This window comes from Mercenaria mercenaria, chromosome 16 (assembly GCF_021730395.1).
Source record: "Mercenaria mercenaria strain notata chromosome 16, MADL_Memer_1, whole genome shotgun sequence".
NCBI classification, from domain to species: domain Eukaryota; kingdom Metazoa; phylum Mollusca; class Bivalvia; order Venerida; family Veneridae; genus Mercenaria; species Mercenaria mercenaria.
The window spans coordinates 61,706,894-61,726,561 of NC_069376.1; the positions used below are offsets into that span (position 1 = coordinate 61,706,894).

The window sequence follows — 19,668 nt, forward strand, 5'->3', positions numbered from 1 at the left end:
ATTCTAAAAACAAGGGTGCCTCATGGTGGTGAACATTTGTTCCAAGTTACATCAAAATCATTCAATGCATGAAGAAGAAATGCTCCGGACAAAGTCATTCTTGAATTTGACATTTGACCTCTAAATATGACCTTGACCTTAGACCTAGGGACCTGGTGCTTGCGCATGACAATCCGACTTATGTTGGTGAACATTTGTGCCAAGTTACATCAAAATCCCTCCATACATGAAGAAGAAATGCTCCAGACAAAGTCAGTCTTGTGTCTGACTTTGGTCTCTAAGTGTGACCTTGACATTAGACCTTGGGCCTGGGTTTTGTGCATGACATGTTGTCTCATCCAGGGGAATATTTGTGCCAACTGATATCTTAATCCTGTTTTGCATGACAAAGTTATAGACTGGACAGGAAAAAAATCATATTGACATTTGATCTTAAAGTGTGACCTTGACCTTTAAGCTAGGGTACTGGGTGTTGCGCATGACATGTCATCTTATCATGGGGAACATTTATACCAAGTAATATTGTAATCCCTTGATGGATGACAGAGTTCTGGATCGGACAGAAAAAATACCTTATTGACCTTTGACCTTCAATTGTGACCTTGACCTTTGAGTTAAGGGTCCGGGATTTACGCATGACACGTCGTCTCATCATGGGGAACACTTATGCCAAGTACTATTAAAATCCCTTAATGAATGCCAGAGTTATGGACCGGACACGAAACAGACCCTGTTCATGCTATGTTAACATTTGACTGCTAAGTTTGACCTTGACCTTTGAGCTAGGGGTCTGAAAGTTGTGCATGACACATCGTCTTATTATGAGGTACATTTGTGCCAAGTAATTTTAAAATCCCTTCATGGATGGGAGAGTTATGGACTGGACAGGAAAAAAGCCATTTTGACCTTTGCCCTCCAATTGTGACCTTGACCTTTGAGCTAGGGGTCCGGATTTTGCTCATGACACGTTGTCTCATCAAGGGGAATATTTCTGCCAAGTAATATTTAAATCCCTTCATGGATGAGAGAGTTATAGACCGGACAGGAAAAAAGCCATGTTGACCTTTGCCCACCAACTGTGACCTTGACCTTTGAGCTAGGGGTCCGGATTTTGCACATGACACGTCGTCTCATCATGGGAAATATTTGTGCCAAGTAATATTAAAATCCGTTCATGGATGGGAGAGTTATAGACCGGACAGGAAAAAAGCCCCGTTGACTTTTCACCTCCAATTGTGACCTTGACTTTGAGCTAGGGGTCCGGGTTTTGCGCAAGACACATCGTCTCATCATGGGGAACATTTTTGCCAAGTAATATTAAAATCCGTTCGTGGATGGGAGAGTTATGGACCGGACAGGAAAAGAGCCCTGTTGACCTTTGACCTTCAATTGTGACCTTTACCTTTGAGCTAGGGGTCCGGGTTTTGCACATGACACGTCGTCTCATCATGGGGAGCATTTGTGCCAAGTAATGTTAAAATCCCTTCATGGATGGTAGAGTTATAGACCGGACAGGAAAAAAGCCCCTGTTAACATTTGACCTCCAATTGTGACCTTGACTTTGAGCTAGGGGTCCGGATTTTGCACAAGACATATCGTCTCATCAAGGGGAACATTTGTGCCAAGTAATATTAAAATCCCTTCATGGATGGGAGAGTTATAGACCGGACAGGAAAAAAAGCCATGTTGACCTTTGCCCTCCAATTGTGACCTTGACCTTTGAGATAGGGGTCCGGATTTTGCACATGACACGTCGTCTCATCATGGGGAATATTTGTGCCAAGTAATATTAAAATCCCTTCATGGATGGGAGAGTTATGGACCGGACAGGAAAAAAGCCCTGTTGACTTTTGACCTTCAATTGTGACCTTGACCTTTGAGCTAGGGGTCCGGGTTTTGCTCATGACACGTCGTTTCATCATGGAGAACATTTGTGCCAAGTAATATTAAAATTCCTTCATGGATGGGAGAGTTATGGACCGGACAGGAAAAAAGCCCTGTTGACCTTTGACCTCCAATTGTGACCTTGACCTTTGAGCTAGGGGTCCGGGTTTTGCAATGACACGTCGTCTCATCATGGGGAACATTTTTGCCAAGTAATATTAAATCCCTTCATGGATGACAGAGTAATGACCGGACACGAAATTGTGGACGGAATGACGGAAAAGCGCATTCCTATAGTCCCCGAAACTGGGGGACTAAAAATCGGCCTTTACACTTGTTCTAAATGTATTCCGAAGCATATAACGCATTCGAGCAAAATGATAAAAGGCTCATTTTGTTATAGTCTATTCAGGACAGATAAACAGATTTGCACCCCCCCCCCCCCCCCTCGCCTCTCATCCCCCACCTCCAGCTGTTGCGTAAGCAGAACTAACCGGAATTATACAGATAGATAGAAAGAACTCGATGATTTCAAAGTATAAGAAAGTATAACAACACTGAATGCAACTTCACATATTCATTTTGTATACTTTAACATAGTTTAAATTAAATACACATGTCATCCAATTATTTCTTCGCAAGTACCAGTTGTCCCTCTGAAATAAGACTGATTGCAGTCATCACTAATTTGATGTCAAATGTATGTTAAATTTCTTTTGATTTAAACATTCACAACTGCAACAGAGTTTTTCTATAACTGATATAGGGAAAATAATAAAAAAGTGAAAACTATCAATTAATTAGGTAGATGTAAATGCTGATTTATAATACTAAACCATTTCAGTCATTTAAAGTTCTGTCTGGCACTACTAAAACCCCTACTGTTACTACTGGTACTACTTAAAACTAGGACTGTTCCTACAGGTACTCCTAAAACCTCCGACTTTTACTACTGGTACTATTAAAAACTCCGACCTTTACTACTGGTACTATTAAAAACTCCGACTGTTACCACTGGTACTACTAAAAACTCCGACTGTTACCACTGGTACTACTAAAAGCTCCGACTGTTACTACTGGTACTATGAAAAACTCCGACCGTTACTACAGGTACTACTAAAAACTCCGACCGTTACTACTGGTACTATTAAAAATTCCGACTGTTACTACTGGTACTATTAAAAACTAGGACTGTTACTACTGGTACTACTAAAAACTCCGACTGTTATTACTGATACTATTAAAAACTAGGACTGTTACTACTGGTACTACTAAAAATAGGACTGTTACTACTGGTACTACTAAAAACTCGAACTGGTACTATTGGTAGAGAATGACATCCTCACATCCTCGTGCTACTCAATCTGTCTGCAGCTTTCGACACGACTGACTACCAAACACTGTTACACCGACTCGAACATCATTTAGGAGTCACAGACAAAGCACTTGCATGAATGTCATCATATCTTAATGACCGCTATCAAACTGTTTGCGTTGATGGTGAGCTGTCGACACCTATGTCGATGAAATACAGTGTGCCCCAGGGATCAGTGCTTGGTCCAAAGAACTATATCATGTACACTAAACCCATGGGTGACTCTCAATTATACCTGTCCTTTAAGCCGATAGAGGCTGTGGCTAGAAGTGAGGCTTTGCGCCGCATTGAGAGCTGTCTGGCTGAAATTGTCTCGTGGGTGCATTGCAACATGCTGAAGCTCAATGCTGATAAAACGGAGGTAATGTTATTCACATCAAAGCATAACACCAAGTACATTGATGACGTCTCAGTGAAGGTCTGTGACTCTGTGATAAAATCCACAAAATGTGTAAGGAATCTTGGTGCAGTATTTGACAACAGTATAGATATGGAACAACAAGTCAACTCTGTGTGCCGGGCTGGATATGCACAACTATGCTGAATAGGTCACAACAGACGGTATCTTACCAGTGATGCCACAGAGAGCCTTATCAACAGCCTGGTTACCTCACGGTTAGACTACTGTAATTGTTAAGTGGTATTCCAAACAGCACACTTAACAAGTTGCAACATGTCCAGAACACGGCAGCTCGCGCCATCACTAAGACGCCCTGTCGCAATCATATAACACCGGTTCTGAAGGAGCTCAAATGGTTGCTAGTGAAAAACAGGGTGCAGTACAAGGTTCTGACCCACATCTTTAAGGCTTTACACAATCAGTGTCCAGGGATATGATAGAAGTGTATAAAATGGTCAGGAACCTAAGATCAGAAGACACGCTGTCACTGGTTATGCCAAAAACTAAAAGCATGATGTATGGCAATCGCAGCTTTTCGTTCACTGCTCTAAAGTTTTGGAACTCCCTTCCCGTCAAGATTAGGGAAGCTCACACGCTAGCTGCTTTCAAAACCTGCTAAAACCCACTTCTGTGTACACCATTTCGTTAACTGACCGATACATTGATTTCCTTTTCATTAAATAGCGTAGAACAGTATGTATTTTAGGGTCATTTAAATACTTATAAATATGTATGTATAATTGTCTTGTTTTAACTATATGTTTTACATTCATGATTTTTGTTAAGGCGGAATGCATTTGTTTTTGTATGCGTATTTGTTTGTACTGTCTGCAATTTATTCTTTAAAGCACGTTTGACTGTGAACATGTGCATGAAAAGGGTGCTATATAAATATGGTATAACAATAAATAATAATACTAAAAACTCGTACTGTTACTTACTAAAAACTCCGACTGTTACCACTGGTACTATTAAAAACTCCTACTGTTACCACTGGTACTACTAAAATCTCCGACTTTTACCACTGGTACTACTAAAAACTCCCGGCTGTAACTACTGGTACTATTAAAAACTCCGACTGTAACTACTGTTACCACTAAATACTCCTGACTGTTACCACTAGTACTACTAAAACTCCGACTATTACTACAGGTACTATTAAAAACTCCGACTGTTACCACTGATACTACTAAAAACTCCGACTGTTACTTACTAAAATCTCCGACTGTTACTACTGGTACTATCAAAACCTTTGACTGTTACCACTGGTACTACTAAAAACTCCGACTGTTACTACTGTTACTATTAAAAATTCCGACTGTTATTACTGGTACCACTAAAAACTCTGACTGTTACCACTGGTACTACTAAAAACTCCGACTGTTACTACTGGTACTACTAGAAACTCCGACTGTTACTACTTGTACTATTAAAACCTCCGACTGTTACCACTGGTACTACTAAAAACTCCGACTATTACTACTGGTACTACTAAAAACTCCGACTATTACCAATGGTACTACTAAAAACTCCGACTATTACTACTGGTACTATTAAAAACTCCGACTGTTACCACTGGTACTACTAAAACCTCCGACTGTTACCACTGGTACGACTGTTACCTATTAAAAACTCCGACTGTTACCACTGGTACTGCTAAAACCTCCGACTGTTACTACTGGTACTATTAAAAACTCCGACTGTTACCACTGGTACTACTAAAAACTCCGACTGTTACTACTGGTATTATTAAAAATTCCGACTGTTATTACTGGTACTATTAAAAATTCCGACTGTTATAACTGGTACCACTAAAAACTCCTACTGTTACCACTGGTACTACTAAAAACTCCGACTGTTACCACTGGTACTACTAAAAACTCCGACTATTACTACTGGTACTATTACAAACTCCAACTGTTACCACTGGTACTACTAAAACTCCGACTGTTACCACTGGTACTATTAAAAACTCCGACTGTTACAACTGGTTCTACTAAAAACTCCAACTGTTACCACTGGTACTACTAAAAACTCCGACTGTTACCACTGGTACTACTAAAACCTCCGACTGTTACCAATGGTAGTACTAAAAACTCCGACTGTTATTACTGGTACCACTTAAAACTCTGACTGTTACCACTGGTACTTCTAAAAACTCCGACTGTTACTACTGGTTCTATTAAAAATTCCGACTGTTATTACTGGTACTATTTAAAATTCCGACTGTTATTACTGGAACCACTAAAAACTCTGACTGTTACCACTGGTACTACTAAAATCTCCGACTGTTACTACTGGTACTATTAAAACCTCCGACTGTTACTACTGGTATTATTAAAAACTCCGACTGTTACTACTGGTTCTATTAAAAATTCCGACTGTTATTACTGGTACTATTATAAACTCCGACTGTTACTACTGGAACTATTAAAAACTCCGACTGTTACTACTGGTACTACTAAAAACACCGACCGTTACTACTGGTGCTATTAAAAACTCCGACTGTTACTACTGGTACTATTAAAAACTCTGACTGTTACCACTGGTACTACTAAAAACACCGACTGTTACTAACTAAAATCTCCGACTGTTACTACTGGTACTATTAAAACCTCCGACTGTTACCACTGGTACTACTAAAAGCTCTGTCTATTTCTACTGGTACAATTAAAAACTCCGACTGTTACCATTGGTAATACTAAAAACTAAGACTGTTACTTGCTAAAAACTCCGACTGTTACTACTGGTACTATTAAAAACTCCAACTGTTACCACTGGTACTACTAAAAACACCGACTGTTACTACTGGTACTATTAAAAACTCCGACTGTTACCATTGGTACTACTAAAAACTAAGACTGTTACTTACTAAAAACTCCGACTTTTACTACTGGTACTATTAAAAACTCTGACTGTTACTACTGGTACTACTAGAAATTCCGACTGTTACTACTTGTACTACTAGAAACTCCGACTGTTACTACTGGTACCACTAAAAGCTCCGACTGTTACTACTGGTACTATCAAAACCTCCGACCGTTACCACTGGTACTACTAAAACCTCGACTGGTACTACTACTAGACGATTATGCTGCTGAGTGCAAACATCCATATTTAAATTTCGTGTTATAACGGTAATGCATCTGAGCTGATATGATTTTTATCAAATAATCAGGCTTACACTTAATCGTTTATGTACTACCTACTTTTTCTCACAGACAGGTGAAAATTTTGATGTACATGGTAGATCTGCCCATTTAAAGTCAAATATATCCCAAAACGTAGCACAGTCTTCTTGCCCTTGCCCTGGTCCATTATTGTTCGGTTCCGTAGGATTCCAGTCTGAATGAATGAAGAATTTGATCAGATATCTATTAGATTGTTATTAAACTTTTCGGTTCATATATACCAATTACATCATTGTGGAAAAGAATTTAAAAACAGGTCCAACATGGGTCATATGATTGTTATACTCACTTCTTTGCTATAACATAAGTGTTAATAAAACCTGACAAAATATTGCCAGATAAGAATCATTCATTTACCGTTGTGTTATACAGTGTAACTTCCGAAAACCGGACCTTCTGAAAACCGGAAACCTTTGAAAACCGCACGAAAGTCAAGGTCCCGTTTTTTTTCTGTTCTTATTTCTATATATTTTTAACCTCTAAAAACCGGAACTTCCGAATTCTGAAAACCGGACGATTTTTGAAGCACCGTTTATATTTTAACACTAAAATTGACTTCTGAAAACCGAACAGCAAAATATTTGCTGGATTAAAAGCGTCACCTGATAATCCAGAAACGCTGTCAACATGTTCTTTTGTTTATTTATTAGCGGTGTGCGTTTATTTTGACACGCTATATAATCACAATGATCATTTGATGCAAAAGTAAGGAAGTAATTAGCGATTATTTTCATTTGTATTCAGTTTATGAAAACGTGATGAATTAAATATCTTATGTGTTAAAAACTTTCTTAATGTTTGAACAAAAGAAAGATAGATGTTTTAGATATTTAGTTACATCGATTAAACTATGCATTATCAACATTAATTAAAATTTAATGTGACGAACTCATGACTCCAAAGATGGTAAAATGTAAGTGGAAAATGTTTGCGTAAATGCTATTATTAAAGTTCTGTTGGTTCTTTTTATACTTGTTATTTATGTATTTATTATCCTTAATGTTTGTAAATAATTAATTAATTATCTAACTGATTAATTAATTAATTAATATGAAATTGTAAAATTAAAAAGTATAAAAATCTCCTTCATCCTACGTGTAAGAAAACATAACTCTTGTGCACCATGTCCACTTTGCCTACAAACTTTCCAACTTCTGAATTCCGGAAACTTCCAAAAACCGAACTTTTAGACTGGTCCGGAGGTCGTTCGGTTTTCGGAAGTTACACTGTACTTATAAATTACAACGTGTGGTATGCCATGTTGACACCGATCCGAATACTTAGGTCGGCTTAAAGAAGTTATTTACTTTGTACTGAGAACTGTATTACCTGTGAAATTTGCTATTTCCTGCGTATCGTACCATTGCCACATCCCCTCCGCTAACTCGTCTGTCAAACCTATCCACCATGCCTTTTCTGAAAAGAATAGATGATTAGTTTTACAAAATACAACTCGAGTACAGAAATATATTTTAAAATCATTACACTGATATGCCTACCTTAAATGATTTTTAATCCCGGCATTGTATATCTTTTTATTACATACTCGTTTCTATTCTCCGTTAAGTTACACTGGTACCGAAAACGTCAATATTTTTCCATACACTGGCGCCTGAATTTCATATCAGGTGCGTGACGTAATTCAGTGTTTGTTGTAGCACTATTTTTCTCTATTTAGTTCAGTATTGTCAATCCTATTCAGGCTATAAAACAAATTTATGATATTTACATTATATTTATACGTGTAGATGTGTATGTAATGAAAAGGTTAGTATCTTTGCATCGGGAAATATGCACTCGTTCTTCAGCGGAAGAATATTGCGCTCCCAAAGTCGCGCAATATTTCCGCTGAAGAACTCGTGCATATTTCCCGATACAAAGCTAATAACCTATAAATATTGATTGCTAAATTAGTACATCCAAAAATATCAGTCAGAAAAAGAACAGTCAACTTTAGATAATAAATTATAAAATCTATAAGAAGATCCTTTAGAAGCATAGAATACGACCAAGCAAGCCGCTGCAGTTTGATCGAGTGTGTTCAATAAACCTCTGCTTTGCCTGCATTTTAGCTTTATGAACAAGCGAATAACCTGATTAGTCTGAAACAGTTTGTATATATGTACGAGTTCCTGTGGTCAAGACCACTTACTTCGAATCATGTTCTCCACTGCGAATTGGAAACGTCGAATTGGAGGTAAAATTTATTTGCGGAAGCTATCTTTCTGGCTTGCGGAAATTCGCTGATCTGGCCAGGTCACCATTAAGCCTAATTACCTGGCGTAAATGTAGCAATATGATTTAAAACAAACTCAAACAACAAACAAACGAACTGCTTGTAACATTAATGTACATTCAGAAAATCGTCAGATTCTGGTGTATATCCTTTAACTAAACTTACTATTGTTACGCTGGAAAATTCAGTACCAAATTGATGTAGAATAAGAAATAAAATGTTATCTTACCTGCGACGTCATGCGTTTTTTTTTAGGTAAATAATTCCTTTATGTAATAGAAATGCAGAAACAATATGTTACGTACCTTTGAATTCTCGTAACCTGTCCTTAATAAAAGCATTTTCAGCCATGTTCTCTACATGTATTAAATGGCTGTTATGATGTTGTCTGCAAAATTGCTGCAAAAAAACACGCCATTGATCGATACTGGTTAAAATATACATGTTATAGCTGATGACAAAATTTCACAATTCATTCAAGTCGTCTTCAGCAAATTTTGAAATATTATTGAGGTTAAAGTTGCAGCAGACTGGCAAAATATTTTCTCTGCAACAATGAAAGACGTAATTTAAAGAAGCATATCAGATATTTTGAGTAACATTATACTGTTTAATTAATAAATGTTATTATACTTAATAGCTCTATAAAAATGCAATCTGAAGCTGAATGAATAGTAACTGCTCTTAACTCTATGTGTCAATTAATAGATTTTTAAGTGAAATTGGATGGGTTTCTGTTTCAGATTGACACATGTAAAAGCTGATATTAGTATAATAAAAAGAAATAATGATGTTTTACACATACATTTTTCTGAATGGTAAATGAAATTAATCCTTACAATTTGAGAAACAGCTCAACCTTTTGCTGTGAATAAATAAAACAACTGACCTCTGCTTCTGTAAAATGGACCGCGCCGTGACCAAACATATAACAAGAACCACTATACTGGAGCCATCCGTCTGGACATATGCCTGGCAATGGTCCGAAGATTTTAAAGCATTCACAAGAATGTAAAACCATCTGAACAATAACCACAGCCAAAATACACAACAACACGAATTAAACGAAATAATTTGCGAGGATCTAAACAGTAACTAAGTTGGTCATTTTACTTTCCAAATTATTATTTTGAATGTCCCCACCGATTTCAAAGACAGTGTTATGACATACATATACCAGAAGAACAATATCTATTTATTATATTCGTGCAGAAATGTGCATAAGTGGTGACCGAAGAAAGAAAAAACATGTACGTACAATATACTCCCAAAAATAATAGATTCATCACAAAGTCAAATAGCCACATAATTTTCAAAGTAAAGCAGAAACTGTGAATACGACCAATTTTAATGAGTCTGTTTATATAGTATGTTATGTTTGAACTTGAGAATTTCATATTGTTATCAGATAAACATGTCGCATTGTGATAAGAGGAATTTTCTAGGTCAAGGCGCTTGAGTATTCGTTTTTAATTTGTTTAAGTTATTTTTAAAAGAAATACTTTAAGAGTTGTACATGCCTCACTAGAATAGGAAACAATTTTTACTGCGGAAGTCGTATAAGTATAGGGATGGTTCGTCTAAGAGCGGTAGATATTGAGTGAAACGCAGCAATCAGTGATCTATCTGACTTACACCACGCAAAACACGTACACACATATTTGAAACAAGAAATATCTTTAAAAATGATGGTCGGCGAATTGTAATAAGGAAAGAAGTTTATAAATTTTTCATCTAACATTCATCTTTCATCTAACATTTTTCAAATTGCAAAACTAAACACCGCACTTTAACAATTTAAATGGTTCTCTTTTAATTTTTCGCAAAGGTTTCGTAGGGTTGCAGTTTTGTTTCGTTTATCCTTAGACGAATAATTACAGCAGTAGTTCGATGAAGATTCATAAAGCGGTTCATGAGAAGAGGTCATTAAACGTGTTTATATTTTTAGCTGAATTGGTCCCTATCCCCATTTGTAACAGAATAGCAGGAGACCTTACGATATTGTTACACATCGAGTTTGATAAAAATCCATTACATTTTAGTGGTTAATGCGAAGAAAGGCATATCTACTTTTAGCTATAGTGGTCCCTAATAGGGCCCAAGTTCTTATACTAATAAATTTGGAAGAGGACCTTATAATGATGCTCCAGACCAAGTATGACAAAGATCCACCAAGCTGTTCATGAGACGCTGTATAAAGGCATTTCTAGTTTTAGCTCTAGCAGCCCTTAAAAGGGTCAAATGTCCCAGCTGAACAAAGTTGGCTGCGGGCCTAATAAAGATGCTGCAAATCAAGTTTGATTAGAATACATGAGAAAAAGTCAATTAAAGGATTTTTTTATTTATTATTTTTATTTATTTCTAAAATAGGCCAACTGATCCCGCTTTAACAAATGCATATTCGCTATTCGTGAATCTTTGGACAATGACGTCACACCTATAAAAAGTGAAGGTCAAGCAAAACATACAATTGTTATTATTTCAATATTTCTGTTTTATAAGCAAAGTTTGACCGCATAAGCAAAGTTTGACCGTAGTTATATCACATAGATAAACTGTATGCAACGTACCTTCATTTCAGTGTAAAATGAGATTCAATCATTATATAGCATATATATAATGAAACAGATTTCAACTGAGTTCAATACTTGCATACAATACTAAAAAAAAATATTCATATATAACAAATCAGTTAAATAATTTGTAACAAATATATCAAAGCAAACAAGTACTCATTTTAATATGCAAACTGAATAAGTCACAAAAGCAAGAAACCTTTTCATATACAGACGACAATTGTAACAAGGAAAATCTTTTAAAAAGCACTTCTCTACATAAAAGACTCTTATCACACCCTTATTCATGTGATACGAAGACCGTATTCAGCTCTTTCTTTAATTTGATATGTGTTGGTATTTGAACAGGTTTTTATCATATTTATTTAACTTACTTATTATTTTGAGATATATCAATATTCTTGCTAAATATACAGAGCCAAAGTTGGTTTTAAAACTGTGAGCAGCGTCGTTTAGGATAAACGCTTTGACTACATTTCACTCAGCGTAGCACAGTCAACAGAGTGAAAGAAATTGACACTCTCGTCCAATCAGGCAGAGTGTTGCATAAATCTTCCGTTTTGATGAATTATCTATAATGCGTTATCAAGTAGTTTGATTGGCAAACTGAAGTCACGTGGCATAGGAAAACGAAAACGAATTTAGACGGCGTCGCCGAAAAAGCAGAAACCTAGTGCAAAATTAAGGTTGACAGGTTAACACGATAGGTTTCATTGAGTTTGGTAAATTCTATGCAGTCAATATGCTTTACATTAAAAAGAATATTTTGACGAATTACCCAAAATAAAGGTTTTTCTTGCATTTGTTAACTTATATATCCTAGATATTTGTAAAGTAAACATACTTTAAATTCGACAGTTTTGGTTGAATTAAAAGTTGAAGTAAAACAACAACGTAGTTGAAATTTTGGAAATTTAGTGTTTGACATAATTCTTAAAATATGATATACATAAACGCCCTTTCAGAAAAAAAATATTGAAATAAAATCGTGACTTTCACTTACGACATCGCGATTTGTACAAAAATAAAGTTTGTGAAGGAACGCTATCTTTAATCGTGTTGGAAGGATTCTTATAATTCTTCACGATTTACTCAGAAGACTGCATGAAGAGACACTATAATGTCTGAGAGTTTTAAAAGTCCTATATTTATGAAATGATTGTATACACAAAACAATGATCGTCTATTAATTTTTTGTGTCTTGCTTAACATAAAAGTACACAGAAATAAAATAAATTTAGACTCTTATTAAATAGGAGGTAAAACTATATACGTCCCTAAGTAGGATAACAAGCTCAGCCTGTTTTGTTTTTAGTGGAACTAATTTGATTAAATTAAATGCAAAAAAGTACTAGTAAGTCTCTCAATTTTCTTTCAAAATGATTTGGAAGCACAGATGTTTACGTGCAAAAGTTCTTACTTAAGATGTAAATTACAAACAGCATTACGGGTGGATCGTTCATGCACTTTTGGACTGCAGTGGATCGTAACAACAGCGTTGTTATCAGTCAGTTGCACGGACTAAACAGTATGTATCAGTTACAAAGGTAGGCGAAATGATGATCCCTAACGGTTAGAATATGGTACTGGATTACCGGTACTTTTTAGCGTCTCGATGCCAGGAGGTCAGCTATTAGGGATTATGCCGAATATGACTAATAAGAGCTCCTCTGCAGTGCCAGATAACATGTCCAGTATCACATCAAATCCAAGATCTCCGAATGCTGTTCAAAACTGTGCACGAAATGTTACAAACGATTATATATATTATGCACTTTTTAACGTCAAAATTGACCAAAAACGTTTCGAAGAAAAAAATGAATAGTGTTAATGACAAAATGAATAAGCCGTGAAAAGACCTGTGAAGGTGCTCATTATTGATCATTCAACATAAGTAAACTATATGCGCCAAGCCAGTGATTTCCACTTTCATTCTTTTAATATGCAATAATCATATTTCAGGAAGCACCCATTGGTTTTTCCAATACTGTCCTGTCTAGGAGTAAAACGGTATTCATTCTATTAGTCGCTGTATTTTTTCCTTAAAGGGGAGATACATTTACTTATCGTCAGGGCTCAGCAACTTTAGATGAGGAACATTTGTATATCCAACTTGTTGATTTCTTCTGAAATCATTCGTCCTCCCCCTCTGATTCATGTGGGGGATTTGGCAGTTAATTGCTGAGAACTGGTACAGATTTTTACTGGAACAGAATCCAGGAACACTGGTTAAGTTAACTGTCCGCTGTTACATAACTGAAACACTGTTGCAAAACTGCGTTAATCCAAAACAAACATAAAATGGTACTGGATATTCCTTCAAATATGGAAAATAAGCAGCTGACACATTATATTTCACGATTGTGCTATTTAGACCATGGCCTCTGTGACAGAATTCAGAGCGTCTTAGATTCTGGACAGAGCTGTAAGATTATGGGTGACAAAAGTATTTATATTGACCTCGTTCGTTTTTCTACCTTGGCAATGATGAATAATTTTGTGTATGTTAATTGTTTTATTGGTATTGTTTATATTCAGGAATTTTCCTGTTTTGTCCCATTTTAATCACACTATTTGTAACTAATAAACCCAGCTCATTTGTCATATACCCCCGGTATAATCTGTTACGTTTGTTAAGTTCTATTTTGAACATTGCTTTCTTGGTTATTATGGCAAATCAATTACTTCTATACGCCACTTTTCACGGAAATGCATGTACACTATCATTATGTTTGTTACTTGTAACATATGTCGCAGTCCAAAATTACCCTGGCTTATGGGTTTGATTTGGTCCTGCTTAAATGAGTTCGAGACTCGGGTCAAGGGATATTAGGTCTGGAAATACACAAATATGTTGTAATGTAATTTCAAAAAGGGGGATAGGCTATTGTTTTAAAATATATTCATACTCTTGACCTTTTAAAATTGTTGAAATATAAAACTGACAAGTTAGCGTAGCTCTAGACAGGTTAAGACATAACACCAGGAAAACTACATCTTAATTTGGTAATCAACAGTCTGGCCGGTGCATATAAAAGGTCTATGTACTAGACATTCGAGGAGGCAAGGTGGCAGAGCCACCAACCGTGGTTCTGCCAACGTAAGTCAAAATACCATTATGCCTCGTTAGGTTACCTTCCAACTATGTAGATTTCATGAAAGACAACTCAAACATAATTAGTTCTTAACATTTTACAGTAGCTCAATATTATTTGAAAGATGGACACTGAAACAATAAAACTACTTGTATTAAAAGACTTTCTTTAACTACCTGAAATTAAATAAACATCAAAAATGAACTATTGTGTCTTCAATCTTATATATGTGTGTGAAAGTTCTACCACAGGTTTTACAAGTCTGGTAACACTGGTGCCATGTGGCTTTTAGAGGCCATTACGCTACAATGTGCCTATATAATATTTTATTTGTCAACGACAAAACTGGCCTTCGCAATTAATATTTCATTACAAGTGCCAATACATGAAAATAACAAAAGCGATGAATGGCAAAATGTAGATAAGTGATTAAGCATCAAAAACAATCTTCTAAATTACCTGGAAATACAAAAATAGTCGCAAAAGTTGTAAAAGAAAACTTTTCCAAATGTAACATTTCTTGTTATATCAGAGACAACAAAAAACTGGTTGAATTTTACCCCACCTATTTGGAATCTTGATCTAGACGATCCATGTACATGAGGCTTAACGTCATTTACCGCTTGCAAATTATATTTTTCTTTGACAACTTTCGTAGAAATAATAGGGAATCAAGCTTTTTTTACGGATGAAAGTCAATTCACTGCCCGAATGGAAACTAGTTGTTTACCAACTAAACGGATATACATGTGTTTAATGACTGTTCAAATAGAACACAGACCAAGTTAAAATAATTGCATTTTAGCAGCAAACTTTAGCGTAGTAATGTCATCTCTTGTTTCTTTGATCAACGGCAAACACTTGAGAAGGATCTTATTGAAAGGTTACATAGCAGTAATTGTTTCCATTTCTAACGCTTACGCGTGGGGCGTTATTTCACACGTGGAGAGTATTGTTTATTTGCACGTTTTCGGGACAAAAGTAAGTCGTTTATTCTGTGGAACGATTTCTGTAATGTTGTAGTAGGAGGGTACCTGGTTAAAGTTGTGTTGAATGCCTTTGCATAATATTTATTAGTTTTCTTTGAGCAAATGCATGGATGTCATGTGGAAAATAGGTCTATGACAGGTGAAAATCTTGAAACTAAATCGAATTTGATCATAAGTGATTCAATTTTATTTGAATCAAAAAACAATTTATATTATCTGGAAAAATATCTTCTGCAGCAGTCGTTACGTTGTATATCAGGACTTTATCCTATCCCCTTAGGTCTGTGAAACTTCACTTCTTTGGAAAGAATGTAAAGATAGCAATTTTTATTGAGTGAATAAGGCAAGAGAATGATAATTGGGATGCTATGAAATCCAGAAACCTGGCCAGCTTATTACGAGAACTATCGAGTATTCTCTCCCTTGATTATTGATTATGTTAAAGTAATGCGCTTTGATTGAATTGTCTCCCTTACATTAACTAAAGCCGTATACCAATACTTCACTTCATCACTTCGACAGGTGGTATTGCTTTGAAAGTAAGCACGCATATTATCCCGTACAAAGCAACATTACCATTTATATTTATTATAAGTTAAGCTTGCTCTGGTCATTTTCGTTGTAAATCATGTTACTTAATAGTTTCATATAGAAATATTATTTCTGTTAACATTTAAAAACAAAAACACGTAAAAACATTATGTTAGCTGATGATGTTACGGATTTCGTGTTTTCATACATGAGAAAAACTGCGGAAACATCGAATGTACCGGTAATTCTGGAAACAAAATACTGATCAACCATTAAGTTTCATGAAAATATATAAACCCATGACGGAATTTTGCCTTTCGGTAATAAATTATTTTAAAAATCACAAATCACAATGTGGAGGTTAGTCACTTTAAGAAACCCGCTAGATTCTAGTTTTTTGTTTAAATTTGCAAGAAGCTTGTACCTTATTAAAGTTGTAAATATGTCATAATAATGTTCATAAAGGTAAAAACACCTACATATGTGCAAGTAAGTTGTCATAATCTATCGCTTAAAGTTTTATCAATTGATTCATCGGGTTACTTTCAAGAGGGGTGGTGGGCAGCCAGTTCAAATAATTATATCAAAACGTGAGGATGAAAGTAAAAAGAAAACATCATGAGCATAAGCAAGCAATGGAACTAAAACACGGTTAATTTATTATACCCTCACAAACGTCGTGGGGGTGGGGTATATAGGAGTGATCTTGTCGGTACGTCCGTCCGTTGGTTTTCATGGTTTCCGAACAATAACTCATGAAAGGCTAGGCAGATTTAAATGAATTTTGGTACACAGGTGTAACGTCATAAAATACAGGTAAGGTTTGCCTTCGGCTAAAAACCACCATTTTTACGTAATAATTTTGGCCCCTTAATAACTTCACAATTGCCAAACACATGGTTTCCGGACAATAAAAAAACAAGGATAAATATCAAACAGGAAAATGCCACGTTCCAAGAAACACAGCCTCCCCTAAACGAAACCCACAGTACGCAGATGTGTACACTTTTAACACACACACTCACATAAAATAAACACACGGAGGACAAAACGAACAAATAAGGGAACACAGTTAATGTAATCCTTGCAAGGTCAATCTCCAACACACGCAATGGAAACAAAAGGCATGTAAAACACTGTGGTGTAACAGGGTCTAAGGTTCACACTACTAAAGTACAGCAACAACAACAACTGTTCTATAAACATCAATAACTTTCTTTATAATTCTCTAACACAGTCTGTGTTATTTAAAATAACCTCTAATATTTTACATAAATACTTCAACGTTAATTGCCTCGGTCCTATCCTAACTCATTTAGTAATTATATCCAGACATAATAGAATAGAGGCCACATGCCATTTGATGGTAGTGTTTGATTAACATTGCGAAATTTTGTGCATGTAATTAAGCCATGATTTCATACATTTCACTCTTGTTGTATCAGTCAAGTCAAAGGCTGTAAAGCCCTTAAACATTTCTAACATTTGTTGCTCGGGGGTCGCACTACAAAACTGGTCAAACGTTTCAATGCCTAAGTCATTGGATAATTTTGACCAAAGATATGACCTACGAGTGTCACTGATTGGACAGAACATAACTGAGTGTAGAGAACTATTGTTCGTTACAATACGACACTGTGTGCACTCCGTCATAAATCTTTGTGAAAAAAAAATGCACATTAATTTCATTGCGCTGACACATTCATAGTGGTAGTTTCTGTAAATTTGACAGAATTTCCATAGATTACAAGGAATATACTCGTAGTGTCTTGTTGAAAAAGTGTATAATACATTATCACTACATATTCTTGATTTCCATTCAAATTCATTGTACATTTTAACTGCCTTTTTAACAGTTGTTTTCCATCTATTATTATTATTAGGAAAAGAGCCATCATGTACATAATTAGACAACACATTACATAAGCCATATTTCCCTAAGACTCTATATATGTCAGGCATGAACCCTTTACTTTTTCTTGGGTTATTCATGTACGATATTAGTCTGTGGCTAAATACTTTCTTAATGTTATACTTAGAATCAAGTAAGCATAACTGACCGAAAAGTAAAAGTTTGCGTTTGTCTTTAAGAATTGTTATAGGTAAAATACCAAGACAGATCAAAGCTATATCAGTGCAAGTGTATTTCGGTAGTCCTTGTATGAATTTGACGCACTGAGCGTGGGCTCTTTCCAGCATTGTGATATGTGATTCTGTCGAAGTGCATCGCAATGTAGGCCAACACCAAAAAAAAAAGGTGTAACGGAAAAATATTGTAGACGGGTTGCTTAAAAAATCCAACAACAAGTACATTATAATTATATGCTAAACACAGAAAATGGGGTTTGTGTGGTAAGGGCTAGATAAGAGTCGGATGTTGGGGGGAGGTGGGGCCGTGATGAATATTTAACAGGGAAAGCCACGTTCCTTAAACGTAGTATTCCTACAATGTTGCTTACATGCACGTACAAAAGAAAAACACACACATACAACTAACATACACAGACAAACAAACAGACAAGCAAGAAAAAACATCACTATGGGACACCGCTCATGACAAACACGCATAGATACATATCAAATGAAAAGGTAATAAAGTGTGTCTAGCAGTTCCGAATCACCCAACAGAAAACGTTCAATCTATCAATCAGAATTGTGTCCTTTGGGGTTTAGTGTTCATATGGCAAGATGTAAAAATAAAAGGTGTGATTTCATTTCTATGATTACTAGTTTGGCCACGGGGTACATACTGATTTTCATCGAAAATTTGCAATTAAAGGTCAGTCAGAAGAAAAAAATGAGAATTATGAAAAATATAAAATAAACATTTCAAAACATAGTCATGACAGTTAATTTCAATCTGCAAAAAGTTTTTTTTTGAAAACAAGAAAGCCTTCAATTTTTTATAGGTCATTTCCAAACATAGTCATTCAAGTAGTTCAGAATTTTTTTTTCATCATTTATCTCCCTTGGGAGAACAACAGGACACTCAACTTCTAAAAACTTTGTGAAATTATTGCTTTAACTAAGGGACATTCTAGGGACAAAACATTTAATTTTATTGGCAACATGTGAAGATTAAAATTGAAGTGATCTAGAACTGCTCATGATTCGGAACTGCTACACACACTATACTATTATACATGTAGAGGAAAATGTGAACATATTAAATTTGCAGAAAATCATCCACATGAACAAAGGTCTAAACTTGATAGGTTTAAGCAGACAAGCTCTTCTTTTATGGACTGACTGTATGTATCATCAATGCAGGGTGTCAGTGTTTAAATCAACTAAGATTTATCGGTATTCTTATACATAGCTGTGTGGGATCATCTTAACGCTACTATATGTACCTGTGAAGACAGAACATTTCTAACAACCTTAGTACAAA

The 19,668-nt window shown here is 35.7% G+C and overlaps 1 protein-coding gene across 1 annotated transcript; it reads right to left on the minus strand.

Annotated features, from left to right (window-relative positions):
- Positions 1-5,439: 5,439 nt before the first annotated feature.
- On the minus strand, positions 5,440-10,456 carry LOC123539823 (hepatic lectin-like). Its single transcript, XM_045324605.2, has 5 exons — positions 10,345-10,456; positions 9,976-10,058; positions 9,392-9,485; positions 8,180-8,266; positions 5,440-7,004 (listed from the first exon to the last, which is right to left on the minus strand). Exons 1-5 carry the CDS (start codon positions 10,391-10,393, stop codon positions 6,865-6,867), a joined length of 453 nt encoding a protein of 150 aa, XP_045180540.2. The 5' UTR covers positions 10,394-10,456; the 3' UTR covers positions 5,440-6,864.
- Between the last annotated feature and the right edge of the window lie 9,212 nt (positions 10,457-19,668).